The sequence below is a fragment of the Pseudorca crassidens genome, chromosome 16 (assembly GCF_039906515.1).
Source record: "Pseudorca crassidens isolate mPseCra1 chromosome 16, mPseCra1.hap1, whole genome shotgun sequence".
Taxonomy (NCBI): domain Eukaryota; kingdom Metazoa; phylum Chordata; class Mammalia; order Artiodactyla; family Delphinidae; genus Pseudorca; species Pseudorca crassidens.
The window spans coordinates 16,713,568-16,740,485 of NC_090311.1; the positions used below are offsets into that span (position 1 = coordinate 16,713,568).

The 26,918-nt window shown below is 46.6% G+C and overlaps 1 protein-coding gene across 1 annotated transcript in view; it reads right to left on the minus strand.

Moving 5' to 3' along the window:
- Positions 1-25,108, minus strand: part of HABP2 (hyaluronan binding protein 2) — a 36,380-nt gene extending 11,272 nt beyond the window's left edge. Inside the window, exons 1-4 of the mRNA XM_067709348.1 lie at positions 24,962-25,108; positions 12,645-12,681; positions 2,014-2,124; positions 467-574 (exon numbers count right to left, since the gene is read on the minus strand). Coding sequence (XP_067565449.1) covers positions 467-574; positions 2,014-2,124; positions 12,645-12,681; positions 24,962-25,030 — 325 coding nt within the window. The 5' untranslated portion in view covers positions 25,031-25,108. The remainder of the gene's footprint in view (positions 1-466; positions 575-2,013; positions 2,125-12,644; positions 12,682-24,961) is intronic.
- Positions 25,109-26,918: the final 1,810 nt, after the last annotated feature.

The window sequence follows — 26,918 nt, forward strand, 5'->3', positions numbered from 1 at the left end:
GAGAGAGCATGGGGCTGGGAGTCAGGCACCAGGTCTGTAATTTCTGCTCTTCTCTTAATTAGCTGTGTAACCACGAGCAAGTCCCCTGTACACTCTGGGCTCCCTTTCTCTAACAAGGTTGAGCCTTATGTGCCCTGAGAGCCTTCCTGCTCTTGTATATGAACAACATTTCTCTGCTGAAGTTGGTCTAAACACTCTTGGTCAGAACCCAGCTATTATCTCCTCTTACCCTCAATCTTCTCATCTGTGGAATGGACATACTAGTCCTATCTAACATGTAAGGGTGAGGACTAAGTGAGATGCTGCCTGTGACCATGCTGAGGAATCTATTATGCATAACATAATATGTGTGATTGTCAGCCTTTTCACGGGACTACTGAACCCTTCTTTACCCCCTAGAATTGGAGGAGAAACTGCCTCTTGTTCAACATGGAGGGAAGATTGGATCCAGTGAAGGTCCACTCACCATTCTGACACCTGTTTCCAGAGAAAGGGGCTGGACAGCTGCAGGTGAATGTGGCCCCGCTGATGAGGCAGTCCCCACCATGTGCACAGGGGTTGGACAGGCATGGATCTAAAACACGTGGGCGGAAGTCAATGTTGCAATGAACAGCAGGCAAGAAGCCCCCTGTCTGCACTGAATTTCCATCTCCTGCCCCAAATGAGAGAGGAACTGCCTAGCCAGTGATTGGGGAAAGGGGGAAACATGCATTGACCTTAAAGAGCCGGGAAAACTGCCATGACAAGACCAGAGGCAGGAATTCAGGTTAGTAAGAGGAGAGGCAAGAAGGAATCGTGACTGTCTCCCTCAGCCTGGCTTTGGATGGGGCCTTTCTCATTGAGTAACTCCCCTTTCCCGTCATCAGTGTCTCTCTCCTCCCAGGCTCGCTGGGAGTGCCACGGGGTCTGTCTCTGATGCCGAAGGCATTTCACAAGCCTGAAGACCTCCCCTACTCCCAGTGCCCAGGGGTGGAGGTCAGGAGTGGGGAACGAAATCCCACCCCTAATGAAACACAAGCTTTCTGAACATCAGGAAAGAAGACCAAAGGCAAGAGGGGGACAGAAGAATTGACGGCGAGGAGGAAATGACCCAGTGGCCTTCATCTTTCTTCAACTACTTGTTCAGTTAGATTTTGTCATATTTCATCTGTGCCTTTGGCTTTTCATGGTTGTCTGAATGGATCTTCCCTTGGGGAATTCTTTATCCTTCTGTTCACACACATTGTTCTTTGGTTCAGGAACTAGGATCCCTGGGCCTGGCTCTTGTTTTGATGGTCCCTTCTGATGTTCCCCTGATGCCCCGTATCTTGGCCCTGCCTTCCAGGCCACTTCGCAGTTACACAGCTTTTATTCCAGCTGCTAAGTGCTTTCCATTACTTCTACTGATTTAGTCACATGGCTTTGCTTAGGCCCAGCTTCTCATTTTCCTTTCTGTCTCAAGAAGCCACAAAAACAAAAACAAACGTGGCCGAAGCACACATGTGTGAGCACGCGTGCACACACACACACACACACACACACACACAACTGTGCAAATCTTCTGAAGAGTGAAAAGAGAAAAAAAAAAAAACAGCACAGCACAATGGCAAATTTGTGAATGCTACAGTTTGAAGCCTAATGCTAAGACAGACTCTTCTGCATAATTAGGACTACCTGTCATGAAAGCTCTGGGGATGATTTTGAACATGACTCTAACCCACAGTGTCGGGAGAGCTAGATGATGATGCATAACTTGCTGAGTGACTTTGGCTAAGTCAGCTCCTCTCTTGGCCTCACTTGCTTCACCTGTCATTTGAAAGTGGGAGAGATGGTCTCTAAGAACCTCCCCAGTATTCATAGTATGTAATTCTAACTGAATAAAAGCCAGTCTAAATAATTTTGTAATACCTATTTTATGATGCTGGTCAGAGAGTAAGAGAAGAGAGAGCCCTTGCATGTGGTCACACATAAACTCCCCTCCAGGTGCGCTGCTCTCCTCCCAGGAGGGCCCCCCCAAACAGCTCTGGTGCCTACCGTCCTCCGCGTAGTACCAGTCAGGATTCTCGGGATGGCCTAGAGCACTGCTGGCATTCCCCTCCTGGTCGTAATACTCTTGGCTGTACTCATACTGGTCGAGAGTCCAATCTACAGATGTGGGAACAGGACAGAAGCAACCCTAGTCATCAGACCTAAAGAAGTCACCATTTTATTTCACTGAAAACCCCCTTTCCCAAAGATTTCTAGGTCCTGAAGGAGGGTTCATGTGTCTTTCCAGCTCCTGACGCTGACGGGGCAGATGGAAGGGGTCGGGCACCGTGAGTTTTCATTTGAGGGGGCTGTCATGACCCAGTGAGCCAGCGCTGGCATTTGGCAGGGTCAAGAGCACGTGATTGGAAATGGCTTTTCACTAACCGTGACCTTGGACAAGCCAACTGTATCCTCCGTGCCTCAGTTTTCTCACCTGTAAAGAGCAGGAAGATGACTAGGGCGCAGGGAGTCTCCAAGGTCCTGTATGAGATCTGCCCAGGGTCAGATCCAGTGACACTTGGGTGCCTTGTTGGGTGGTTCTGTGAATGAAGTTTCTCAGTGGGACTTTATCAGTCACCTTAGCTGAATAAAGTCAAAGAAACTTGTCACTTTTCTTTCAGCTTCAGCATCAAACTACTCCCGAGTTATTTACATAGAATCATCATAACTGTTAATATTTACTGAGTCTTTACTACGTACCAGGCTCTGGACTAAGCATTTTACATGAACCACCCCATTCCATTCTCATAAAAATCTAGATGTATTATTATCTCTACTTTAAGCTTAGAAACCTGAGGCTCAAAGAGGTTAAGTAACTTGTCCAAGGTCACATAGCTAATAAATGACAGCATAGGAACTAAGGCAGTTTATCTCCATATATCCCTTAAATTGCACTCTCTCAACTGCTTCAGCGGGCCTCTCATACTGCCTCAGATAATTCAGTTACCCTTGGGAAAGGGGTCCTATCATTCCCGTTGCATATCCAGCCTGCTAATTAGGGATTGTCCAAGGACAGCCTTGAGAAGGTTCACGGATCTTGCCTACTGAAAGAAAGGGCAGTATATGGCGTTGCCCTTGGTTGTAAACCTTACACTAGACCAATCCACTAGGAAGAGCAGGTGTGTGTAAGCCTGGACTCAAGCTCTTTGTTGTCTGAGGCCTTGGAAGATGCTGATCGCTCTGTGGCTGAAGGAGAGGAGTTTGGGATTTGAAGAAGGTTGGGTTGACTTTGCTCTCTCCAGCTGGCAGGAGTATGGCAAGTCAGCAAGTTGAAGCTGTAAGGAAGCTGTCCAGAGATGCATATGTTAATGAGGCAGGAGCAAATGCAGATAGCCGACTTGAAAAGGCGCTCCCACGGAGCCACAGCGATGGCCCGGAGGATGGGACCTTACCTACGCCCGATTATCAACCACATTATCTTATTCGTCTCTCAGTCATTCCCTTATAGTCTTTATCTCTTTGGCTTTTGAAAAATCGACTTTTGCACAATGGCTGTTTTATATTTCCCATTAAAATGGAACTATCTTTTTATTTCCTTTTTGAATACGCCAACTCTGGTTCCTTGCCAAAGTTTCACCTCATTTATCACAGTGTCAAGTCAAGACTCCCTTTGCCTCCTCATTATTTCTCCCGAGCTGCTTTTCCCCACTATGAAAATGCTCTCAGAGGAGGCCACCTTTCCAGGCATGAGGATCTAGGTTGAAGATAAGGCCATTGTCTTCCTGGAGCAAAAAAAGTTTCTTTCCATCTAGCATGATAAAGCAGAGAAAGGGTGAGAAAGTAAGGGGAAGAAAATGTTTTTCTGAGTTTGACATGAAAGATTTCAAACTGACATTTGGAAGAGACAATGAGTTTGGTAATGAGATGATTGCCCCATTTCTTTCTTTCTTTTTTCTTTGGAGAATTGATTTTTGTTTTTCCAACAGGTGTTTATAGATAAGCGCCTTTGAATCGCTCCTGTAATTTCTCCCATCACTCCCACAAGTCGAGGGTCAGACTGGATAATCTTGGTTAGACCGTTAAGAATCATTTCTTTTGCAGATATTTGGAAATGAGGGAAGGTTTTTCATAAAGATGGAATGGTATGATTTTTCCAGGTGACAGAGGATGGATGAAATGTCTGTTGGAGGGTTTTGATTTGAATCCAGCCCTATTTACAAGGTCTGTTCACCTCTCAGTGAAGCTAAGGAGGGAATAAAACACATAGACTTTGAGTTACATTCCTGCCAAGAGAGGCATTCTCCAGGGTGCTATTCTCCAGGGTCCAGGGCCCTTGGTTGAGGTGGGATAGAAGCAGCAGAGGCTCAGTGGCCCCAGATCGCCAGAAGCGTCAGTTGGAAGACTGTGCAAGGGAAGGCCAAGATCCTTGACATTTGGGGTGGGTTGCGATATGTTTTGAAAATGCTTTTTAGAAGAGTCACCTGGGAGGGTTTCTCTACCTCCAAACTTAGAGCTTGTTTCGTCTTTTCTATTCTATTGGTAGTTCATCCCATTGCCTATGTAAGAAACATGTATTGTGCACATACAGTGGGACAAGTATCATGCCAGGTGCAGGAAGGCTTTGGGGACAATGGAGAATTATACAAAAAAGAGTGGGATGTGGCCTCCAGTCAAAGTAGCCTCGAATCCGGGGTGGATGGGGGAAGAAAGCCAGCCAAGGAAGGAGATGAAAGGGTAGTGAAGAGGCAGGGGAGCTGGATGTGGCCAAGTCTAGCTGACAGCCTCAAGTTCCACATTGGTACTCCGGTGTGGTATGAGCCAATCTGATGAAATAAAAGAGACCTGATTCTTCACCTCTCCCTGTGGCCATGCTTATTGCAATGTGCCTTTGCAGCTCGTCTCACCAAAAGATGGAGTCACAAATCAATAAAATTAGAAATGAAAAGGGAGAAGTTACAACAGACACCACAGAATTACAAAGCATGCTAAGAGACTACTACAAGCAACTCTATGCCAATAAAATGGACAACCTGGAAGAAATGGACAAATTCTTAGAAAAGTATAACCTTCCAAGACTGAACCAGGAAGAAATAGAAAATACAAACAGACCAACCAATCGCAAGTAATGAAATTGAAACTGTGATTAAAAATCTTCCAACAAACAAAAGTCCAGGACCAGATGGCTTCACAGGTGAATTCTATCAAACATTTAAAGAGCTAACACCCATCCTTCTCAAACTCTTCCCAAAAATTGCAGAGGAAGGAACACTCCCAAACTCATTCTATGAGGTCACCATCAGCCTGATACCAAAACCAGACAAAGATATTACAAAAAAAGAAAATTACAGACCAATATCACTGATGAATATAGATACAAAAATCCTCAACAAAATACTAGTAAACGGAATCCAACAACACATTAAAAGGCTCATACACCATGATCAAGTGGGATTTATCCCAGGGATGCAAGAATTCTTCAATATATGGAAATCAATCAATGTGATACACCATATTAACAAATTAAAGAATAAAAACCATATGATCATCTCAATAGATGCAGAAAAAGCTTTTGACAAAATTCAACACCTATTTATGATAAAAACTCTCCAGAAAGTGGGCATAGAGGGAACCTACATCAACATAATAAAGTCCATATATGAAAAACCCACAGCCAACATCGTTCTCAATGGGGAAAAACTGAAAGCATTTCCTCTAAGATCAGGAACAAGGCAAGGATGTCCACTCTTGTCACTATTATTCAACATAGTTTTGGAAGTTCTAGCCATGGCAATCAGAGAAGAAAAAGAAATACAAATTGGAAAAGAAGAAGTAAAACTGTCACTGTGTGCAGATGACATGATACTATACATAGAGAATCCTAAAGATGCTACCAGAAAACTACTAGAGCTAATCAATGAATCTGGTAGAGTAGCAGGATACAAAATGCACAGAAATCTCTTGCATTCCTATACACTAATGATGAAAAATCTGAAAGAGAAATTAAGGAAACACTCCCATTTACCATTGCAACAAAAAGAATAAAATACCTAGGAGTAAACTTACCTAGGGAGACAAAAGACCTGTATGCAGAAAACTATAAGATACTGATGAAAAAATTAAAGATGATACCAACAGATGGAGGGATATACCATGTTCTTGGATTGGAAGAATCAATATTGTGAAAATGACTATACTACCCAAAGCAATCTACAGATTCAATGCAATCCCTATCAAATTACCAATGGCATTTTTTACAGAACTAGAACAAAAAATCTTAAAATTTGTATGGAGACAAAAAAGACCCCAAATAGCCAAAGCAATCTTGAGGGAAAAAAATGGAGCTGGAGGAGTCAGACTCCCTGACTTCAGACTATACTACAAAGCTACAGTAATCAAGACAATATGGTACTGGCACAAAAAAAGAAATATAGATCAACAGAACAGGATAGAAAGCCCAGAGATAAACCCACGCACTTATGGTCAACTAATCTATGACAAAGGAGGCAAGGATATACAATGGAGAAAAGACAGTCTCTTCAATTAGTGGTGCTGGGAAAACTGGACAGCTACATGTAAAAGAATGAAATTAGAACACTCCCTAACACCATACACAAAAATAAACTCAAAATGGATTAGACACCTAAATGTAAGACCAGACACTATAAAACTCTTACAGGAAAACATAGGAAGAACACTCTTTGACATAAATCACAGCAAGATCTTTTTTGATCCACCTCCTAGAGTAATGGAAATAAAAACAAAAATAAACAAATGGGACCTAATGAAACGTAAAAGCTTTTGCAAAGCAAAGGAAACTACAAACAAGACGAGAAGACAACCCTCAGAATGGGAGAAAATATTTGCAAACAAATCAATGGACAAAGGCTTAATCTCCAAAATATATAAACAGCTCATGCAGCTCAATATTATAAAAACAAACCACCCAATCCAAAAATTGGCAGAAGACCTAAACAGACATTTCTCCAATGAAGATATACAGATTGCCAACAAACACATGAAAGAATGCTCAACAGCACTAATCATTAGAGAAATGCAGATCAAAACTACAATGAGGTATCACCTCACACCAGTCAGAATGGCCATCATCAAAAAATCTACAAACAGTAAATGCTGGAGAGGGTGTGGAGAAAAGGGAACCCTCTTGCACTGTTGGTGGGAATGTAAATTGATACAGCCACTACGGAGAATGGTATGGAGGTTCCTTAAAAAACTAAAAATAGGCCTTCCCTGGTGGCGCAGTGGTTGAGAGTCCGCCTGCCAATGCAGGGGACACGGGTTCATGCCCCAGTCTGGGAAGATCCCACATGCCGTGGAGCAGCTGGGCCCGGGAGCTATGGCCACTGACCTGCGTGTCCGGAGCCTGCGCTCCGCAACGGGAGAGGCCACAACAGTGAGAGGCCCGCGTACTGCAAAAAAAAAAAAAAAAAAAAAAAAAACTAAAAATAGAATTACCATATGACCCATCAATCCCACTACTGGGCATATACGCAGAGAAAACCATAATTCAAAAAGACACATGCACCCCAGTGTTCATTGCAGCACTATTTACAATAGCCAAGTCATGGAAGCAGCGTAAATGCCCATTGACAGACGAATGGATAAAGAAGAGGTGGTATATATACGCAATGGAATATTACTCAGTCATAAAAAGGAACGAAATTGGGTCATTTGTAGAGACGTGGATGGATCTAGAGACTGTCATACAGAGTGAAGTAACTCAGAAAGAGAAAAACAAATATCGTATATTAACGCATATATATGGAATGTAGAAAAATGATACAGATGAACCGGTTTGCAGGGCAGAAGTTGAGACACAGATGTGGAAAACAAACATATGGACACCAAGGGGGGAAAGTGGCATGGGGGATGGTGGTGGTGGGATGAATTGGGAGATTGGGATTGACATATATACACTGATGTGTATAAAATAGATAGCTAATAAGAACCTGCTGTATAAAAAATAAATAAAATAAAATTCAAAAAAGGAAAAAGATGGAGTCAGTTTCTCCATCCCTAGGGTCTGGGCTGGCCTTGGGACTTGCTTTGCCAATAGCTTCTAGTGGAAGCATTGTGTACCAGCTCCAAGCTTCTCTTTCTCTCTCTCATGGACCCCTGTGACTGCCGTGTGAACAGGTTTGGGCTCTTCTAAGTAGGATAATGGAACATGTGAGGCAGCCCTAGGCCCCAGCCAAGGTCTCAGACATGTAAGAAAGCCCAGCTAATCTCCCAGCTGACTACAGACACATGAGGAAGCCCAGCCAAGATCAGCTGACCCTGCCTAGGCTAGAAGAACTGCCCAGCTGAACCCAGTCTAAATTGTCAACCAACACAGTTTACTGCACACATGGGTCCACTTACATGTGGATTTTTTTTCAGTAGATACATATGCACATGCACTGTAAGTGTATTTTCTCTTCCTTATGGCTTTCTTACTAACATTTTCTTTTCTCTGGCTTACTTGTAAGAATACAGTATATAATACATATAACATACAAAATTGTGTTGATCGACTGTTTATATTATCAGTAAGGATTCCAGCCAACAGTACACTCTTAGTAGTTAAGCTTGCAGGGAGTCAAAATGGATTTTTGACTACATGGGGAGGTCAGGACCCCCAACCCTTGAATTGTTCAAGAGTCAACCATATCATGTAGTAACAACACATGAACACACATGGTTTAATATTGAGTTGCTGGTGGGATATGAATTTTAGATACTAGAATTCCTCAGTGGCCCAGGAGGTTGCAGAATTTTAGGTTTCACGGCTGGATCTCAGAGGGCACATGTCTTGAGTTTTGTATTTAACTTGGTCTATCTGATTTCTTTCCTTCAACTAGACAGTTGGTTTCTTAAGAGAAAGGGCCATGTCCATTCCTCTTTCTACCCCACAGTGCCCAGCACAGAGCCCTATATGCTGTTAATATATGTGTTGGACAGATCAACCTTTCCCTCTATGGCCAAGCCTCCCTTCCTTCTGATTGGCTGGCACACAGTGGGCACATAGCTCTGCCAGTGAAGATGGTGTCTGCCTGGTGCAGAGTAAACAGGGAATTCAGGAAAAAAAAAACTATTTGAGATTTGGGTCATAGATATTTAGTGAAGAAAATGTCTGATGAGCTCAAGAGGAGTATAGAAATTTGTCCAAGGGTTTTCCTGGGGACACAGGGACTGCATGCAGCCTGACATGAAATTTGGTTCCATTCGTAGATTTTTAAAAAGTTTTCCAGGTTCCAATACAGATTACTTGAGATTTTCTCTAGGCTATAGAGAAGGAGAAAGCTTTGCAGGATGAATGGGGGAGCTGTCAGAAGCATTTCATATCAGGTATAAAAAGAAACCCTTGTGGATTTGTCTAATTATAAGAGTCTGTTTTTAGAATTTATCAGGAAGAATGGTAAAGAATATCCCGAGTTAACTCAAATATTCCAAATAATAGGTTATTATGTACTGAGTATTTTCTATGTATTGGTGACTATACAAAATAAACGTGGTTGCACACAACCTTATTTAACTTTAAAAAAACCTCTATAGCATAGGTATTATTATTCCCATTTTACAGAAAAGGAAAAACTAAGGCAGAAGGAGATGGTATCAGAAGCCAGGTCTACCTAAGTGCAAGTCTGGTTTGCTAGTTTATGAGCCCTGGAGCCTCTTGTGGGTTTGTGTTTCCGGAAACTCCATGGGTTTTGGCTTCCAGGAAGTAACACCATTGGGAAATCTCTTTTGTCACATCCTCCAGGTCCCTCAACCAGGATTATCGTGGTCCATGCATGGGGTCTCTCGGAAAAACTCAAGATTCCTGGGATGGGGTTTTGCAGCTGCTTGGGTTAAAGAGCTTGCCAGATGTGTGGAACAGAATAAAAATCCCTGGAATGCCGTCCCTGTTGGCACCATCCATCATTGTGGCACAGACGGTTCCTCCGAGGGCCTCCCCCAAACCCCAACCCTGTCAGCCTGCATTTGATGCTTCCATTCTGGCTGACAGGGCAAGCCCAGCAGGGACCCTTGCTGGCAGGCGTCAGGACAGCTGATGGATGGGCTCAGCCTGTGTTGCTGGGCAGAATCTAGCTGGCTTTGAAGAGGCATTTCTGCAGGCCTGTGGGCTGTCATGTCACCTGCTTTGGGGAGATGGGCAGAGTCTGTGTTGTTTGATGGTCACCTCCTCTGCCACCCGTTGGGGACTGTGGCCCAGGCCCATCTGCTCCAGCCAGGCCCTCACCATGTACTGTCTCCAGCAAGACCAACTCCAGTAGCAGCTTGCCCGTGGACTTGAGCACAGCATTTTCCTGGCCACACTGTTGTCAAAGCCGGCGGGGAATCTGACAAATTCCATCAAAGTACAACCCTCAGGTGAAATTAAATCAGACGCGAACAGGGCTGTTTTTAGAACCTAACCTGCTCTTTGCAGAAAGACCCAGCCACTACATCTCACCCTGTTCCACAGCCAGAGGCTGACAGAACACCTCGAGATGGACTCGGGGGCATGCATGTGGCCTGTCCCAGGATCCCTTCATCTACTTAACCGAACTATCAGAAGCCCTTGGCAGGGTTCTTATAAAGCCCAGAATCTCAGTATGTTAAATCCCACATTTTCTACTCCTTACTAAGTGGCTTTTCAGCCTGTGCTCGAATACCGCCAGTGATGGAGAACTCACTACCACTCAAGAGCCCAAAACCCCATTCAGATTTTTTGACAACTATGATGATGAGGAAGTTCTTCCTGTTTGCAGATCAAATCTGACCCTAAATTTTCCAATCTATTTGATTAAAGCTGAAGGCCTTATGGACACAAAGAATGTATCCACTCCCTTTTCTGTGAGGTCTGTTCAGTAGGGCCACTGCATACATTTGTTCGTGTTGTTCACTGCACAATCCAGGGTGTCATAAACTCATAGTCATTGTAGATGTCTTTTGCAACTTTCTGGCAGGTGGCAGTAAAGTTTCTTGACGTAAATACTCCTGTTAACTCCCACAAAGCCCACCTGGTGGACTACGGGTGGGGCTGCTTTTCTTTTTTTGTTTTTTTTTTTTGCGGTACGCGGGCCTCTCATTGTTGTGGCCTCTCCCGTTGTGGAGCACAGGCTCCGGACACACAGGCTCAGCGGCCATGGCTCACGGGCCCAGCCGCTCTGCGGCATGTGGGATCTTCCCAGACCGGGGCACGAACCCGTGACCCCTGCATCGGCAGGCGGACTCTCAACCACTGCGCCACCAGGGAAGCCCGGGGCTGCTTTTCAAACACTTGAAGAGGGTGAGGTCCCTTGAGTGTTAGATGTCCTGTTTCTTCCTCTGTGCAAGCCCACAGTTCCGAAGCTCTGTCTCGTGGGCACCCAGACCAAAGCAGCCCCTTCAGTGGTGCCTGAGAAGTTCGCGCTGAAGGCTGGGGAGGGGGCATCTCTTCCCATCTCTTGGCCTTGGACCCACCCTGGATTCCAAGTGTGCTGCTGGTCTGGCCAGCTGGGGGAGCCCCCTGAAATATGATTCTTCCAAGCAATTGAATTATATGTTGTTGAATTCAACACTCTCCTTTGCTTTGGGGAAAGACACAGATCCTTTCCCAGTCCCCACACCACGCTCATGTACATTTCTATCCAATTCCACAAACATTCCCTGAGCGTGCAGGGCAGGACAAGTTCCAAGCATCGCTTGCCTTGAGCCGGCACAAATCTGTCTGCCCATCCAGGGCTTTCCTGCCAGAGAATATTGACTGTCAAGCTGAATTTGACCCAGTTATCACCTTCTTTGCTCCGAAGAGACCCTTGATCTAATGTTTAGACGCGACTGTGATCTCCATGTGCCTGGCTCTTGTCCTCTGTGGGTGACCAACGCAGGTCGTTACCAGTGGGGGATGTGTCCTCTGCCCCAGTGAAATAATCAGTGGAGTTTTCTCCCTTGGGCCTCAGAGCAGCAGAGGGAGACTCAGACCCAGAGACAGAGACCGAGAGATGGACGATGTGGCAGGAAGGAGCAGCTCTGCTCAGTCCAGGCCCGTCTGAGGGCACCAGGCAGAGGAAGCGGGGCAGGTGAGAGGTGGCAGGTGTGTCTGTGAGAGAAGAGCCTGTGTGAAAGAACATTGAGGAGACACACCGGGTGGAGGGGCAACCCAGTGGGGGTGCTGGTGAGAGGCCATCAGCAGCGGTGGGCCAGCCGGGGGCTGCCTGTACAGCACCACCCTCTCAGCACAGAGGGGCTGGCTCCCCACCGAAGTGGGTGGAGAGAGTGGGGTAGCACAGGGCTGGCCTTCCTGGAGCCATTGTTCAAGACACCCTCACTTTGCCTTGGCCTTTTGGTCTCATTTCAGACACTAATGGGCTGTGTGACCTCGGGCAGGTTGCTTTCCCTCTCTGGGCCGCAGTATCCTTCTGCATAAAATGAAGGGGTTTAATGGCTTCAGCAATTCTTCCCTTGGGGTCATGAGACTGGACATCAGGGATGTCCACAGGCAACTCAAAATTGTGTAAAGCACTGTGTGTGTGTGTGTGTGTGTGTGTGTGTGTGTGTGGACACACAAATACCCAGGAATGCATTTCTCTGGGAAGATCCTCAAAGCGGTCCGTGACACTTCTGAACCATTGGAACCCTGAGGTCACATCCACACTCGCATGTACGGGCCCCCTTTTCTCCATCCCAGAACCAGCCTGTGGGGTTGGAAGCCCCAAGGGGGTCCGCACACTCACCTGGGTCCGGGTCGGTGAGTAAAGACAGGAGGGAGAACTGAAAAACAAAATGACACAGAGCAGAGCAAGGTTGAGTCCTCTGAGCAGGCTGGGTGCTTTCCTGAGCTCCTGCGAGCTGAAAGGAGCCTTCTCGGAGTCACAGCTGGGGCACAGGAGCACGGGGTACTTCCTGATGGCTGGAGCAGTGGTGTCGTGGATTGGAGAGAGAGGGGCTGGGGCCTATTTGACGATGCTCCCCGCTCTTCCTGTGCTGGCTGAGTGCTCCAAAGCGCCACTCTTTCTCCCCAGGGGGATGTGTAGTGCTTGCTCTTACCTGTTCCATGCTGGAACCTGGCCGCCCAGGTGCTGACCGTCTTGTCAGGTACAGTGATCAGCATGTGCATCTCCTCTGGCCGACTATACATTGCTGCATTTAACTCTTCTAACAACCCTATGAAGAGGCTTTATCAGCCTGTTCACAGGTGAGAAAACTGAGGCTCAGAGGTCACACAGCCGTGAGAGGATTCGGATTCACGCCCAAGTCTAGCGATTGTCTCAGGTGACAGTTCCTTAAGGTTGGAGATGGACAGATGCTTAAACTCTCCAATTACTTCCCACTGTTCTTGGAATAAAGTACAAACGCCAACTATGACCTGTAAACCTCCTCCCATACCCCTCTCTCCTGCCGCTCTTTACTAACCTCCAGCCACACCTAGGTTCAAAATGACACTAGTCAAGCTCTTTCCACCTCAGGCCGTTTGCAATTGCTGTTCCCTCTGCCTAGAAAGCTCTCCACCCAACCCCTCCAATGACCATCACTGGGTCTCAGCTTAAATGTCACTTCCCTGACTCCCCTATCAGTATGACATGCCCCCATTGTTTTGTCTCTGCACCCATTCATTTCCTCCATGGTCCCCATTACAGCTTGTAGTTTTGTATGTTTATTTGCATGTTATCTGTCTCTCACATCAAACTCTGCCCTCACAAGAAAGTGGAGGCTCTTGTATGTTTCATCTCTGAGGTATTTACCCAATATTGAGCCGGTGCTGGGCACATGGCATGCCTCAAAAAGTTTTGCATAAAAAAGTAAATAATGATAGGAATAGTGTTTTTGGTGGTGGTGGTAGTGTTTTTTGTTTTTTTTACAATGCAGTACTTACCAGAAAAAGAAAGTTTTACCTATTTAATAGCTGGAATATTTTCTTTCACTTACATCAGATGTCAGCAAACAAAGGTCCTTGAGCCGAACCTGGCAGTTGTGTTTTTGCCAATAAAGTTTTATTGGAACATGGCCACGCCCACCTGCTTACACATTGCCTGTGTCTGCCTTTGTGCTGCAACTGCAGGGCGTTTGTTGACACAGAGAGTATAATCCCAAATATCTCCTATCGGGTACTTTACAGACCAAGTTTGCTGACCTCTGACTTGGAAAACAAGAGTTCTAGCTCCTGACAGGGTTCCCTTTGGGTGGGTCTCGGTGACCAGGAAGCGGCCGTCAGTGTGATGTATCTTCCTCATACCCAGTCTAGGCAGTTTGGTATATTTGCTTCCTCTACCCGCAGCAGAAGTTTTAATTTTCTGTTTTACTGTAGCCTCCTCAGTCATTTTTGGGTAAAATGGTAAAAAGAAAGAAAGCATCCCGACGTGATGTACGCACAATAGGGCACAACATCCACGTGTAGCATTCTGGACAAAAATGCTTATCCTAAATCTACTCACGAGGAACGTGAGAGGCCCAAGTTGTGGGCTTTCAACAAAATAACCAGCCTCGGCTCTGCAAGATCGTCAGTGTCATAAAAGGCAAAAAAGATGGGAAGACTGTTCCTTATTAAATGAGGCTAGAGACACCTGACAACTAAATGCAGCGTGGGTCCTTGATTGGATCCTAGATTTAAAAAAAAGAAAAGAAAAGAAAAGCCCTAAAGGATATTATTGGGACAATTGGGAAGTCTGAATATAGATTTATGTCAGTATTATTTCGTTAGTGTTGAATTTCTTGAGAGTGATAATGGTAGTGTGGTTTTGTAGGAACACGTCCTTATTCTTAGAAGACGCTGAAGTAGGGAGGGAGATGTCTGCAATTTAGGTGCAAATGATTCAGCAAACCAACCAACCAAACAAACAAACAAAACAAATGTGTATATCGGGTTGGCCAAAAAGTTCGTTTGGGTTTTTCCCCAATGCATAAGAGATCATGGCAGAAAGCAACTATGGCAAAGGTTCTGTGTTGCATCTATCTGGGTGAATGATAATCAGTGAATTATTCTTTCCAGTTTTCTGGAGGTTTGACAAATTACAGAATAAAAAGTTGTGGGGGAGAAAGTCATGCAAAGAAAGGGAGAGGGGGCTTCCCTGGTGGCGCAGTGGTTGAGAGTCCACCTGCTGATGCAGGGGACACGGGTTCGTGCCCCAGTCCGGGAAGATCCCACATGCCGCGGAGCGGCTGGGCCCATGAGCCATGGCCGCTGAGACTGCGCGTCCGGAGCCTGTGCTCCGCCACGGGAGAGGTCACAACAGTGAGAGGCCCGCGTACCGCAAAAAAAAAAAAAAAAAAAAGGAAAAAAGAAAAGAAAGGGATAGAAGCCATCTGTTGTCTGGACAGTGACTATTTAAATGCATCACTATTGCCCTGCCCTGTTTCTGCAGGAAATAGACAAGGGGTGGGGATTTTGTTTGGTGGGGGTTGGTAGTGGCAGGCGGAGTTGGCAGAAGAAGGGCAGGTTCAGGTCTTAGGGTGTTTCTGGGGCTGGGGTGCTTGAACAGGGAGCAGCTGACGTTGACACCTCTGGGCATGAGTGGCAGGCAGGTGACAGAGAAGAAGCATGAGGGGACCCTGAGGACAAATGTTACACCTCCTTCAGTCTCTCCCTCGTCACAGCCAGTCCTGGTCCTTTGCCTGCCTCATCCTCCCTCCATAAAGCTTGTGTGGACGTCAGGGCCCGTCACTCTCTACCTGTCTTCATCCAGCCCTTCAGGACCTGAGCCAGGGCGAGACCCCCAAATCTTAGCTGGAAACTGGAACTTGAGGGAGAGTCAGGTGCTGCGCTGCCCACAGCCAGCAGGTGGCAGACGTGCCCTTCCCAGGAGTTGGAGCTGGAGCTGGGGCTCAGACGGAAAGCAAACAGAAAGAAAACAGGACCTGCCTGGCCTGGGGGCACCTTCAGATCCCATAGGCTCTCAGGGGGTCTGAAGCAGCTGCCGCCCAGCTGTGCAGCCTGGGCTGCATGTCAGGGTGTCCCAGGGGTCGGAAGCAGACCCACTCATTTTGTGGATCACTGGATCCACCCTCAGAAAGAGGCTGTGGTGAAATGTGGACACCGGCAGCCCAAACACCAGGCTGGATATTGGGGGACCAAACCGGAAAGGCTAGGACAATAGCCAGTGATTTATGCCGTATACCTGGATCCTGAAACTAACCTGGATGATGGCGGGGGGCTGAGGGGGATGGATAGACACAATATCTGCCTCCTTTCATCCCATTATTCCATTCCAGTTTTCAAAAGAGACAGGGAAGTAAGAACTCCTATGCCTGGGACTTACAAATCTAAATAGGAAGGTCATTGATGCAAAAGAAGTAGGAAGAGGCGCAGGAAGGGACAGCTGTGATCTCAGCTCGCATTTATTAGGACCCGACAGTTGCCAAGGACTGTGCTAAATGATTTATGTGCGTTTTGTCTCTTTTATTGCACAGAATCCTTGATAATTGAAGTACTATAATTATGCCCATTTTAGAGGTGAGAAGACACATTTGCAGAGATTAAATTGCCCAAAATAACTCAGCTAGTAAATGATAGAGCCAGGCCAGAAAAGAGCCAGTCTAACACCAGAGCCATTGCTGTGAGGGATGAGGGACCCACAGCCTGCAAACATGGTGTTGAAAAGATGGAGAAGGAAGTGGGAGAGGTACTTAATGCTAAGAGAAGCAGGACATTGAGCCCGGTGAAGAGATTGGGTCCTTATTCTTGGAAACCTTTGGGAAAATCTTGTCCAGAGTTGCCCAGGCCTGGGAAGACACAGAGAGGGCCACTAGGTCCCATGGACATCTGGGGAAGGGACAAAGTCATCTGCAGCCTCAGCCAGTCCACTGTGACAAACACATCTCAGCAAACATCTTCACCCAGATCAGAAGGCACACGAGCCACTGCCTGTTTCGTCTACCACATTTATTCCCAGTCTCACCAGGGATGAGGGGTCACAGCTGCCTCGGCTCCTCTTAGAGGGCTGGGAATAGCAGCTTCTTGCACATGGAAAGGTAGCTGCTTTGCAATAGATTCAGAGAGACCTCTCTAGATGCAATTGCTGGTCCATCTACAATCGGGCTTCCACAGTGGACCCGTGGCTCAGGACTTTGGCCTTCCCCAGTTAGAAGCAAATTATTAGCAACGTTCATATCCCACCCCCCAGCCCAGTCACCAGGGAGCGTGTCTCACGATCTGGTGTCTTCTAGGCTCAAGGTGGTTGGTGGGCAAGGCAGGGAGGGGCAGAGAGAAGGATCCTGCTTCGGAGTCTTCCTGATTTACAGTGTAATCTCCTCGAGGGTGGAGGGAGTTGAGGTCTAATCTCTTCTGTCCTATCTGTATTCTAGTAATTATTTCAACTCAGGTTCTTCCTCCACCTTTCATAATTCTAGACCTTCTTGAAAACAAAACAAAAAGGCAGAGGCTAAAATCTGCCTTGATGGGTTCCAGGAATTAACTGATAGGAAATATTCTCAGAGGACTGGGAAGCAGTAGAGGGGAGAAGTGGGGCTAGACCTGACCTTTGGGGCTAGAAGCTTGACTTAGAATGAACCAATAGCAGAAAAATCTTTCACCTGGTAAGTAAGACATTGGGACTCAAATTCCAGCCATCTCTTTCTCTGCAGTTATTCTGCCATGACCGGGTGGTAGACCAGATGTCACTGCACACCAGGAAAAGATTTGCATTGCTCCTAAAGGTAGCTGGGGAGGAGAGAACTCTGCACTGTGGCCAGGTGAGGGTGAGGCTGCTGGGCTGGAAGGCAAGCCAGGGACAGGACTGCGCAGCTCAGCAGAGCCAGTCCCCACTGCTGGACACAGCTCAAGGTTAGGGTGAGAGGCGGAGGTGACAGAGGACAGGGGTTGCCAGTATCCCAGGCACCATCCCAACTGCTGCCTCACAACAACCTCCCACTCTGGCCCCTCCTGCAAAAAGCTATGTCATGAGATGTGCAAAGCCTCAGTCATTTTTTTTTAATTGTAAAATATATACGACATGATATTTTTCATTTTAACCATTTTTAAGTATACCATTCAGTGGCATTAATTACATTCACAATGTTACGTAACCATTACCACTGTCTATAGCCAAAACTTTTTCATCATCCCCAACATAAACTCTGTACCTATTAAAAACGACTCTCTTCCTTCCTCTTCCAAGCCCGTAGTAAGCTCTATTCCACTTTGTCTCTATGACTTTGCCTGTTCTAGGTGCCTCCTATAAGTGGAGTCATACATTATGTGTCCTTCTGTGACTGGCTTTATTTCACTATGAATAATGTTTTCAAGGTTTGTCCACGTTGTAGCATATCTCAAAAATGTGTTCCTTTTTATGGCTAAATAGTATTCCATTATATATCACAATTTGTTTATCCATTCATCTGTTGGTGGATACTTGGGTTGTTTCTCTCTTTTGGCTATATGAATAAGACTGCTGTGAACATTGATGTACAGATATCTGTTTGATCCCCTGGTTTCCATTCTTTTGGGCCAGTACCAGAAGTAGAATTGCTGGGTCATATGGTAATACTGCGTTTAACTTTTTAAGAAACCGCTATACTGTTTCCGCAGTGGCTACACCATTTTACATTCCCACCAGCAATAAATGAGGGTTCTGATTTTTCCACATCCTCACCAATACTTGTTATTTTCCTTTTTTTTTTTTTTTTTTTTTTTTTGCGGTACACGGGCCTCTCACTGTTGTGGCCTCTCCCATTGCGGAGCACAGGCTCCGGACGCGCAGGCTCAGGCGGCCATGGCTCACGGGCTCAGCCGCTCCGCGGCATGTGGGATCCTCCCGGACCGGGACACGAACCCGTGTCCCCTGCATCGGCAGGCGGACTCTCAACCACTGCGCCACCGGGGAAGCCCTCCATTTTTAAAAGGTTCTAGGCATCCTAGCAGGTATGAGGCGGTGCCACTCAGTCCTTTGTAGTCACAAGGAATCTCATCCTTGCTTTAGCGCACAAGCTGTGCGACGCTGTCCCAGGATCGGCAGCTTCCCTGTGGCTTTGCTTTAATCTGAAGCTCAGGGTGAGGAGGAACGGCTCTAACGGGAAAATTCAGAGGTCAAAGGAGAGGCACCAGCCAGTGGTCCCTGTGGGTGGTTTCCTTCTCGAGGGCCTGGATGAAGCTGTTCACAGGACCGCAGCGATGAGCCAGGAGGCACTGTGGAGAGGAGCTGGCCTCGACCCTTTATGTGCAAAGGAGGAAGCTCAGGCCCAGCAGGGTGACGTGGCTCCTGTAAGGACGCGAGTGGATTGGGCCAGGGAGGAATTCAAGGCCGGGTCGCCTCCCTGTGAGGCTGATCACCTGTGCCTGGCTCAGAGCCACCTGTGCAGACCTCTGCCCAGTTAACTGGAGACTGGACTGCAGCTTCATGCGGCGAGCAAGGCCGGGGCAGGGCAGAGAGGAGAGTCCCGTTTGTAGACCCTGGGAATTTCCATTTTTATCTGGGGAGCGTTTGATAAGAATTCAGATCCCTGGGCCCCACTTGCAGGTTGTGCTCCCATGGGCCTGGAGTGGGCCCCGAACATGCATTTTCAATCAGCCCCCAGCTCACTCTGCCGTTGGCCACACTTCAATTCTACCTCTCTTGGGCCTGAAGCTCCTGGCCAAGGAGACAGGTGAGTCTATCTTTGCTCCCGTGCAAATTGTTGAATCTCTTTGTGCCTCGTTTCCCCAGTGATAAAATAAAGAATTCCCTTACCCAACCTGACGTTTGATTCAGGGGGATTTGTCTGCTCAGGGAGAGCACAGCATTTGCAGTGGGTTACTCTTCAGGTAAGCACTTAGTGAGAAGTATTCGTACGGATGGCTCATCCCAGGACTTGTGGGGAGGGGGCTGAAGGATTGGTGGTGAGACCATCCAGGATAAGGAGACTGGATAAAAACAAACACTCATTTCTGGATGTGATCATGCACTTCAAAACCCTTTGAAAAGGCAGGTGTACAAAAAAAGAAACAGAAGGGCCTGTGGGGGTGGAGTCTGAGGCCCACCACATGGGCACAAGCCCCATATTCACCTCCTTGGCCAGTCGGTTCTCAGGAAAGTAACTTCCCCATTGATGGGAACCAACTCCACCCCTGAAGCTGTCTTTACTTCTGTGCTTTCTCTGTTGTGGGACATGAACCGCTGCTGGTACCCAAGCTGATTTGGGTGGTGCCTGGCCAGGGAGAGTCATCACATCAAAACACAGCGTGACAGAGTCATTCCCTTCTCAGTTTTACTGTCATCTCTTCCAATCCCATCACAAAGACAGACTGGGGTGGCCCTGGTAAGTCCCTCCCCTCTACCTCTTGCTCCTAACAAGGAGAAAGCAGGCGTCAGCTCTGCGTTTTAGCGTGACAGCTGCAGCCGGTTAGAATTCAATGGCATTGTTTCAACTTCTTTGATTTTCCCATTTATAGTAGTGATGGTTTCCTTTAAAAATATATCTATCGAGGTAGACAAAAAATGAGTCTGTTCAACAAAAGTATTAAGAAACTAGTCTGGGCTTTGGCAAAATTTCTGAAGATGGATTCATTCATGACTAAAGTTTTGAAAGCACTGAGCTAGTGGGTTTCCATCTAGCAAGACTTGATCCTTCTGGTGTTGGAAAGAAAAGCTCTGGGGATTGTTGAAGGAGCCTCCAGATGGGAGTGGCTTTTCCTCCTGCCTGAAACTGGAGTCTGAGGCCACTGTCCCCCTGGACACCTTCCATTCCACATTGAGAGTCCCAGTCGTTTCGGGGTAGTGCCCGGCATGGCAACCTCTAACACAGTGGTTATGAGCATGGAACTGGCATCAGGCAGACCTGGGTTTGAATTCCAGCTCTGTAACCTCGCGGGCGGGCCATTTGCACAGATTACTTAATTTCTGTAAAGCTTAGTTTCTTATCTGTAAAATGAGGATAACAGTGGTCCTTAACTCATAGGGCTGTTGGGAAGTTTACATGAGATAATAAGCACACAATACCTGACATATGGTAAAGATTTGATAAACTTAATAAATACTTGCTGCTATGATTATGATTATGATTAGCCACTGCTGTCAATGAGTTTGAATTTTTTTTTTCAAATTATTAAGTGATTGAGGGGAGCTCACTCAGCACAAACTCTTCCTCGAATTTGTTCATCAGGTCACAAGCACGTCACACCAACCCCCTCCCCTCATTTTTCCTGGGATCTTTGCCAAGTCCTAAGCCAGGAAAACTTGTTATATTAATTATGAAGAAAAAGCATGTTTTATTTAAAATCCCGGCTGCCGAATATTCTGCCATGCTGTTTCTCTGTGACAGCAGAATTGCTTTTGCATTTAGGAAACTCTAATGAATTGAAAATATAAATATATCTGTGCCTACATACACATGCGATTTCCTGCGACCTGATTTCCCTAAATACCAGTGTACACCGCCAAAGCTAATGAGATGGACTTGTGCTTAGGACCAGGTTTCTTAAAAATCTATAAGAACATGCAGTGCAATTCAGCCCCTCTCTTTTCCAGAAGACTCTGAATGGGTTACAGCAAGAGGAAGTGATGTCTCCTAGGCCTGAAAGAGACTCTGACATTCCAGAGCATCGACACTTTGAAAAAGGTGGTTCGTGTTATCCCATCCATGGCCTTGTTTGGTCCTGGGGGCCAGGTAGATGTGGATGCTTGAATTAATCAGACACTGAGCCCTGTTACCTGACCATCCAAAATTGGCTCTAATCCCTCAGCCTCCACAGTGTTGCTAAACAATAACCGGACAAGCAGGCTCTCTCTCCTTTTCTTTCTCTTTCTGCCTCTCTCTTTCCAAGGTAGAATGAGGTAGATAGTGTACACCTGTCAAGCAGAGAGGGTGTCAGAAAGAGAGGGTGCTGGGGCCTGTGGGATCTGGGAGGCTTCTAATATAAGCTTCTAATTCAGCTTCTAATAAGCAATAGTTCCTTCTCCCCTTTGTGCCATGCAAGAATGGGAGCCTGTGTCACTAGAATGCCTGATTTTCAAGAAAAGCTGGGGATCTGTATTGTTATGTGAAATGTTCTGATTCTCAGATGTCACCAGGCAATTGAAAGGAAATGAAAATACTCTTCAGGCTGAACTCCTACCCACCAAATAAAACTCGGGCTGTGAGCAGGATGTACCCCAACCTACCAATTTGCAACCTCTGGTCTGTGCAGACATTTTTGTGACTCTCTATCTAGGAGGATTCTGGAGTTCTAGAGTTCTTGGACTATAAACTCTAGGGTTTAAAAAGCTTAGAAATGGGAGCAAACATGCATTTTAATTGTAAGGCCGCTGTTGCGCATGGGCTGAGATAAGCAGGGCGGGCCCGACAAGCTTGTCCTCTGGCTTATGACCCTAGAAGAGGTCAAACTACATTATGGCTGAGGCCAGTGGCACCTCAAATCACCCTAAGAACCACAGCAAGAAGAGATATCCAAGCCCTGGGGACGGGGCACATACAGTTGAGCAGGCCTCCTGTGAGGGACAAGGAATTGGACGGAGCTGGGTCTTTGTCCTGGCTGGGAAGTTAGTTCAACGTCTTTGGGCTTGTTTCTTCTTCAAAAAATGGGAATAACAATACAAGACTGTGCTGGGGACAGGTGTTCAAAACTGACAGGTAAGGAAAACAAATCTAGACCAGACCAGGAAGGCACTAAGAGGATTCCCTGGAATCCATGACAACTATATTTGACTGCACTTTTTCGGATCGTGGATATCTGAATGAAAACCTAAGTTAAAGACGAGCCTACAGAGAAGTCTTCATAATTTTTGTTGCATGATCTGAGCTCATGGGAGGGTCTCCAGGCACCTTTCCAATGGGCAGCAATCAGAGACCCTTTGCTTTAAAGTTTCAGAGGCACATGGAATCTGTTACACTCCACCCAGGAAAGAGGCCCCTGGTCTAAAAGCCTCCCATCCCTACAGGAAAGACAATGCCCTGAAGCTATATGGACCAAAGAAATCTCGTCCTTAGCCAGGGCCCCAGGCAAGAGACCTTATCCAGACAGATGGACACCAGCCATAGTCTAGGACTCAGCTCTGCCACCTCCCAGCTTTGTGACCTGAGGACACATTACCCAGCTCCTGATCTGTAAACTGAGATCAGTAACAGTACCTATTTCTTAGGGTCCTTCTGGAGGACCCAAAGACCAAGACGTCAAAAGCACAGAGCCTGGCACACAGGAGTTTTCATCAAATGGTAGCAGGTGGTTATTATTTTTAGCTACATGGGGCAGGAGAGGCCACACTGTCCATCAGGCTATGTGGCCCCTTCCTTCCTGGTGTTGCCTCAAACTCTCTAGACATCTGAGTGAACTGGTCATTTTCCCCTGGATGTCTGTGTACTGGCCTATGGGACACAAGCTGCCCTCCCGACCACCTGTCTGGCACACATCTGGAGTAAGAGAACATTCCAAAGCCCTGAATCCCCTCTTTGGAATTGACTAATCTCATTGCCTAAAGGCTGTCTCTCGTATTTTCTCTTTTATCCATTATTGACTTATATTTTCATCGCTAACCCTAAAATTTCACTGGGGCTTGTAAAAAAGGGATTTGGGGCGAGCAATACCTTTTGGTGAATTTCAAACAGACTGCATCCACTCTCTTCCTTGCCTGCAAACTTTAGGATCTAATTCTTTCTGACTGGTACTTTCACCGGGTCCCTTGTGAACCTCTGATAGTTTCCATTGCTTTTCTCTAGACATGCGGTATTTCTGCAGGATCTTGGCCCCAGACATCCAACAACAATCAGTGATGTAGGGGGTTTGATAACAACCGGTCATTGTAGCCACACACACACACACACACACACACACACACACACACACACGTCATCTCTGGAAAAGAAAACTCTTCCAGAGGTGAGTCATTGCCAGCTTAATATGGAACTAAGGTAGATGTCTGAGTACCGTTGACCAAAAGGGGAGGAGAAGCTGTTGTTTTTAAAGCGTGCTAATCAGAAAACCTGGAATTTAATCTGCTGCCTGCAGGAAAATCTCTATGGAGTGAAATGGAAAATAAGATACAAAGGTATTTAATGAGATAAATAGGTTATGACTGTTATTTCAGTTCTCACCCCTTTCTTGTTCTCTATTCAAACCCCCTCCACTCCAACAAAGGGGCGCATTCTCTGATTTTTATAGAGAACTCGTATTCACTTTGGAAATCTCAAGGGAAAAGAGCTAACATTTATTGAAAGCCACATACATTACCCCATTTAATCGGTCTCGACCCTCCCCAAATCTGGGGGAGATTATCACTAGGTTTGAGGAAGCTGAGGCTCACAGAGATGATGTCACTTGTTACTTGTTCCACAGCTAGAAGGCGGCAAAGCTGAGATTCAAACCCGGGCTCCCAAGCCCACACTCACACCTCCAACCCAACCAAGAGACGCGAGGTCTGGTGAAGGCCCTCTCTCACATGTCCGCAGAGACCCAGCTAACACTCTTGGACCACAACAGCACACAGCAGGAGCCGACACCTCCACAACTCACCTGCTCCCGGATGTCTTGAGTCCCCCACGTGAGAACCCCTGATGTCCCTTTCCTTCCATTCTCACCATGACCTTCCTGGGGCCCCTGCTCCTCTCTGACCCATTCACTACAGCCACGGTTACAGGGTGATGGGAGAAAAAGTGCTGCCCACAAAGCTTCTCTCCAAATCTAATCCATCTAAGTGAACCTGTTGCCAGCAGGATTCTCCTCTAGAGCCAAAGCACAGGGATGCTTACCCTAGTGTCACCTGAAGTAGCTGGAGGACGTGGTATGTGTGTTGGCACTTACAGAGAGAGAGCTTGTAGCTTTCGGCAGCTTCCCAGAGGGATCTCTGAGATCCACGCCAGATCACAACACACTGCCTTAGCAGAGCTTCTTGCTCTGATCTCCTTAGTTGGAAGGTGTTCGTGGAGACTCTGCTCCAAGAGGGCTCATGTCAATTGCATGGCTTCATGGAACTGGCCCCTTAACAGCAACCAACATGCCAGGCCTGCATGAGCCCTTGAAATCAGGACCTATTCCACCTGGCGGCACCAGCCTTTCACGACTAAAGTTTCTCATCACTCCTGGCCCAGCTGGTTTGGTCCTCCTAATAACCTCAGAGTCTCTCAACTACAGATATTTGAAAAGAACACTTACCCCGAAGGCTGTCTTTCCCACCAGAAACATTAACAGCAGAACATGGAGATCAGACGTTCTGGCAAACATCTTTGTAGTGTAAGAACTCTTGTTTTGCTCTAAAAACAATTTCTTTTGTTGTCTGTGCCTTGAGGGGGGAAAGTGTCAGTCTCCAAGGATTCAGGAACAAATGAAGAGGATGCAAATTATTAACTAGGCGTCAAATACTGTTTAATGTTTAATGTTTTGCAAACCAACTATCTTGATTAAACAAATGGTAACTTTGGGGCTGGGCTGAGCCATGGGGGTGGTTTGTTTTCTGGAGAGAAAGCAGCAAAGTGCCCCTGGCTCCCGGGGTTGGGGGTGAGGGGGTAGCTGCTGAGTGTTCAGCGCAGAAGGCCCGATGGTTCCCTGGCATCCCAGCCACAGGGTGAGAGCCCTAATAGGGTGAAACTCCTGCCACAGGCCTCTGACATTGCCGATTTGAACAGAATGTTAATAGAGTTCGGATTCACCAAATCTCAAACAGAATTAAGGCATGGATGGGCTCCTAATAACATCACGCTTTACATTCATGAAAAATAAATTAAAGGAGGCAAAACTGCTATTGACAAACATTGATTCTGGGCCCTTTGAAGCATTGCCCATGGTTGCTTGTTGGCTTCAAAAGTTTTCTTTTAAATTTCATTACATAAGGTTTTAACTTTTTAATTAGTTTTTTTTTTCTCCTTTCGTTGGAGTCTTTCTTTGATCAAGAGCAGGAAGAAAACCCAGGGTGTTCCTATTCGGGGCCAATTGTTTCCTGTGTTCCTTTTATAGCTGCGCCGGTTACAGGTAGCAATGTATAGAGCAACAGTTACCTGTGAAGTGCGGGTGCTCGTGGGCACGACTGATCTCCTTCATAGGCACCACTGTGAGCTCCCGTCAACACCTCACTGCCCGCAGTAATCTATGCAAGGGCTCCAGGAATCCTCTCACCTGAGTCCTGAATCCAGGTTCCGAAACCCTGCTGCCGACTGAGGCGGGTGCTCCCCTGGGCCTCACCTCACCCATTTGCCGTCCCTACTTGGCACGTGTACCTGGACTCCTCAGTGGCTGCTTCCACCTTTGGAGGCCAGGTTGCTGGTCATGAAGGGCCCCAAAGGTACCAGCCCAGGAGAAGGCCAGAGTCAGTGCCCCAGCCACGAGATAGACAACCCTTGAAGGACAAACCAAGTCCTGCCACTTTACCTCCTAAATTACCCCCAATCTGTCCTTTGTTCTCCAATTTTTTTTTTTGTCTCCACCCTCATTTAGGCAGCCGTCAACTCACTCTTGGTCCACATCCATCTGATCCCTATAATACACGCACACTTTTCTGGAAAAGTTCTTCTCTAACCTTCCTCTATTCTTCCCCTTATCCTTATTCCACCCTTACCTCTGTTCCTAACTCTAACCCGGATCACTCTTTAGCAAGTTCATTTAGATAGCCACCTAGTTAATCCATCTTTCGGATTTCAACCCAAACATTACTTCCTCAGAAGCCCTGCCTGAGTTTTTCCTTCATGGCACTCATCAGGGTTGTAACTGCATAGCTGTATAGCTCTTCCATTAGTATCTGTTTCCCCACTGCCCCCGATGGACCAAAAGCTCATGAGGTGGGCGCTCTGTTTTGCTCACCATTGAATTCTTGGCAGGGATGCCTGGCACACGGCTGGCTCATGATAGGTGTTCAATAAATACATCGTGAATGAATGAGCAAAGGAATAACCACAGTCGCACAGTGATAGTTGGATACTTTGTAACCTGGGCGCCTTAGATAGCATAGCCAACTCCATGTGAAAAGGAAGACTGGGTACGGAAAGCTAAAGTATTTGTGCACTTGTAAACTCCCTTCAATTTATTCATGAACACTACATGAATATTGATTGATTATCCACTGATGATCTGCTGTGAGCCTGGCATTGGCAACACCAGGATGGAGGAGGTGGACGTGAAC